General features: G+C 39.3%; 1 protein-coding gene across 1 annotated transcript; it reads right to left on the reverse strand.

Moving 5' to 3' along the window:
- Positions 1-148: 148 nt before the first annotated feature.
- Positions 149-2,646, reverse strand: LOC104961914 (inositol hexakisphosphate and diphosphoinositol-pentakisphosphate kinase 2-like). Its single transcript, XM_010790273.1, has 3 exons — positions 2,382-2,646; positions 1,306-1,447; positions 149-622 (listed from the first exon to the last, which is right to left on the reverse strand). Exons 1-3 carry the CDS (start codon positions 2,517-2,519, stop codon positions 243-245), a joined length of 660 nt encoding a protein of 219 aa, XP_010788575.1. The 5' UTR covers positions 2,520-2,646; the 3' UTR covers positions 149-242.
- Between the last annotated feature and the right edge of the window lie 979 nt (positions 2,647-3,625).

The following is a 3,625-nucleotide window of genomic DNA, read 5'->3' on the forward strand; positions in this document are numbered from 1 at the left end:
CCGTGGCTTGGAAGCATACTTGCTTCGTTTCTGAAGGAAGTGACTTGGAAGTAGGCGACTACCAAGCCAGCATCCTCGAGACTGAGAAACGGCCCAGTTTGCTCTTTGTCTCCAAAATTGTGGATCTAGCTCCTTATTGATCAGGTGGTAAAATCTCTCCAGCTGTCTCAGATACATCTTGGCCAATAAATACATTCAAAACAATGAGAGGACAAAAAAACACCTTTTTGAAATCGTTTGTCTTATTTGGAGCTAATTACATGATTCTTGCCATTTTGAGTTTGTTTCCTCATTGATGATTGCCTAATCCTAAATTGATAAAAGCACCAGCTAGATGTAATGAAATGGCCTGAGAGACCCTGAGGAGAGCTACAGAGCTGAGTTTGGTCTTCATTAACCTGAGGGATGACGATGTCTGCCAGGGCGCGGGACAGCCTGAACAGCTCCAGCGTGTCCTCCAGTCCCAGCGAGGCGTTGTGCTGCGAGTCGTATTTGATGCAGTCGTAGATGTCGGGGATCTTACTGATGTCGTAGCGGCCGTTCTTCATTCGGAAGTCTCTCTCCAGTTTGGACCAGCGCTGCAGCATCAGCTCCAGCGTCTCACTGTGGTACAGCTGCAGGTCTGAGACAAGAAGCACAGCAGGAGTGAGCCATGTTTCCATGTTGGACAGGTAAATGTCTGGCAATGTTTACTTGATATTCACAGCCTGCACACCTTTCCAGCTTCTGCCTGATTCATGCAGAGAAAAGCATATCAACTAAACTGGTAAAGCTGTTTGAGCTAATACGCTGCTCAACTGCGGAACAAATTCTAAGAAGCGCTAAGATTTTGGATAAGGCTACTTTGAATTTCAGGCTAAAGAACTACCTGTTAATTCATTTTCTTTTAAATTATATTTGTTGGTTTACGTTTTGTTTTCCTTTTGCTTGCTTGTTTGCTTTGTTTCTATCATACGTTTCATTTTCTTCAAATGTAATATACCTATCACGGGTTCAAAATGGTGGAAAAAGCTCTGGGTTGATATCAAATTAAAAGTCTACACATCTTCCATCGCAGACTTAAAACCGGTTTCAACTGAACCTTGGCATACACATATAATAATTCTACTAGTTGTTTGGATAAAAGCATCAGCTAAATTAAATATAATGTAATGTTATGAAAAGCCTTTAGGTTAGGATATGTGCTTTAAAAATAGATTACTAAACCACAGATTTTGGCTTTAAAGAACATTTTGATAATCGTTTATCTAAAGCCAGCTGAATACTTTTCTTCTGTATGAACTAGGTAAGGCAGGTTCACCCTACCTGCAGACTTGGGGTCCTCCAGTCTTTTGCGGATCTGTGAGTTGAGGCTCTGGATGAGGGCGTACACTTTGTCACAGGTTTTGACCGGATTCTGTATGATCTTCATCGAGTTCACCAGCGACGGGCTGCTAGTCGGCGCCAACTAGTACACAAGGGAAACAGACAAGATGTTAACATCACATTATACTGTTGAATACAGGCAGACAAAAATACTTTGAAACCTTTAGCACATGTAGTTTGAAAAGTCAGCTTCTGTAATAATGTTTGCCATCAGAAATAATATTACTTTTATTATGTCTGAGAGACGTCACTTCTACCAAGAGGAAGAACAATAGGAGCTAAATAAGAAGTAGAAAGACTTTATTATACCCAAGGTTCATACACTTTTTCACCAATGACTTCTCCATGACCTTTACCTAATTTTCCATGACCAAAAAAATGACTCTTTCTCAGCGGTACCACTGAAACATTTTTATTTTAGCATGGTAAGCTGGAAAATAAGGTCTGCATATGAAACATGTTTGTCTATCTAAAACAAATCAAATAGTAGGCTGACTTGTGCCTATCTAAAACAAATCAAATAGTAGGCGTGATTTTAAAAATCTCTCACCAGCAAAATACCTCGACAGTTAAATGCCATTCTACGTTTCATTCCTATACGATACAGTATTTATTATCATTATAGTATTACTATGTCGGCGATTTGATAAAATATAAATTATATTTGATGCAACTTTGGTTACATTTCCATGACTTTTCCAAAAATATTGTTTTCCATAACTTTTCCAGGGCCTGGAATTTGCATTTTGAATTTCCATGACTTTTCCAGGTTTGTAATGACCGTAGGAACCCTGTATACCAAAGGCAGATAACATTTACTGCCTTGACACTTTCAATGTATTATTCCTCTGGCTTTAATCTCATCCTAACATCATATAGGAAGTAAATTACAAAGAGATTGACATGTCTTGGAATAATTACCACTTCACGAAGTTTAAACTGAGCTTACTGGGGAACATTGAAGTATTTACCTTATCAAATCAAACATGTTCTCTTTCCCCCTCTCAGCTACAAACCTTCAGATAGTCGTCCTCTGTGAACTCCTGGCTCCTCTGCATGATCTCGTGCAGTCGGGCCTTCACTTTCTGTTGGCAGTCGGTCAGAGAGTCGCTGTCGCTGTCCAGCAGACCGTTCATGTTGGCGCTCTTCACCATCTGGACCAGGATGGGAGTCAACTCTCCTTCCAGAGCCAGCAGACCCTGAAGGGAGACCAGAGAAGTGGTGAGTAATCAATGTGTGGACTTTCTACTTAATCTATTTCCTTTGAGAAAATGAGATACATGTTTAAGGTTTAAGGTTTTTAAGGTCTGCAGTCAAGCAGAATGAGGTCCATTACTTTCTGTAAGATAACCTTAAACCTTTCTTATTGTGTATCTGCAGCTTTCTAAAATGTTACGTCTTATTTACAGACAAAAGGCTGTTTTCATTTAGTGAATTTACAGTTTTTTTTAAAGCTTAACAACATTTTATTTTCAATATAGTATTACATTCTGCACAGCTTCTTATGTAACACTATCTTTTCTAGGGTTAGGGTTGGAGAGGGACATTAACATATATACAAGTTCATCAACATAAAATGAATTATTATAAGTGATTATATATACTAAAGTTAATCTAAAGTGGAATCATTTGCTTGTTTTAATTTGCAATGAAAATATGTTCTTTATTTTTGTTGTCTTATATCAACACAACATCTTTTGAAAACACAAACAAAAATAATATAATAGTTAAAAAATTACAATTTAATTCCAACTCTGAAGTTGTGTCCACCAAACTACACATTAAATATTTCTTCAATTATGTCTTCACTGTAATAAGGCAGAAACAATGGATCACAAGCATCCAAAGATATACTTTGTCCCTTTCAGAGTTTTCCCCTTACGGCCCGTCTACACTACAGGCATCAACAAATCTTGAAGCTGGGCGTGTCTGAGGCTTGGCGATTTCTCGCGCCCAAGGCGACCAACAACCAATCAGGAATCTCCCGCCCGCCCCCGGCATACAAAGCAAAATAAAGCCCGCTTCTTCAACGAAGTAAACTGGATATAAACTCCCCAAACAGTTGAAAACCTACCAGTTTCACCAACTGTCTCTGCCACCTCCCGCCATGCCTGGTTCCTCCGGTTTAGGTCCCGGTAGGTGAACAGAGTACAGTCATACAGGACTGGGACACTTGCCACGGCAATGATTAATTTATCCTCCATTTTATGACATATGGAAAATAGTCAAGAACTGCGGTATCAGCATACACACGGTTTGA

The sequence above is a fragment of the Notothenia coriiceps genome, unplaced genomic scaffold, assembly GCF_000735185.1.
Source record: "Notothenia coriiceps isolate Sejong01 unplaced genomic scaffold, NC01 NC01_scaffold00033995, whole genome shotgun sequence".
Lineage (NCBI taxonomy): Eukaryota > Metazoa > Chordata > Actinopteri > Perciformes > Nototheniidae > Notothenia > Notothenia coriiceps.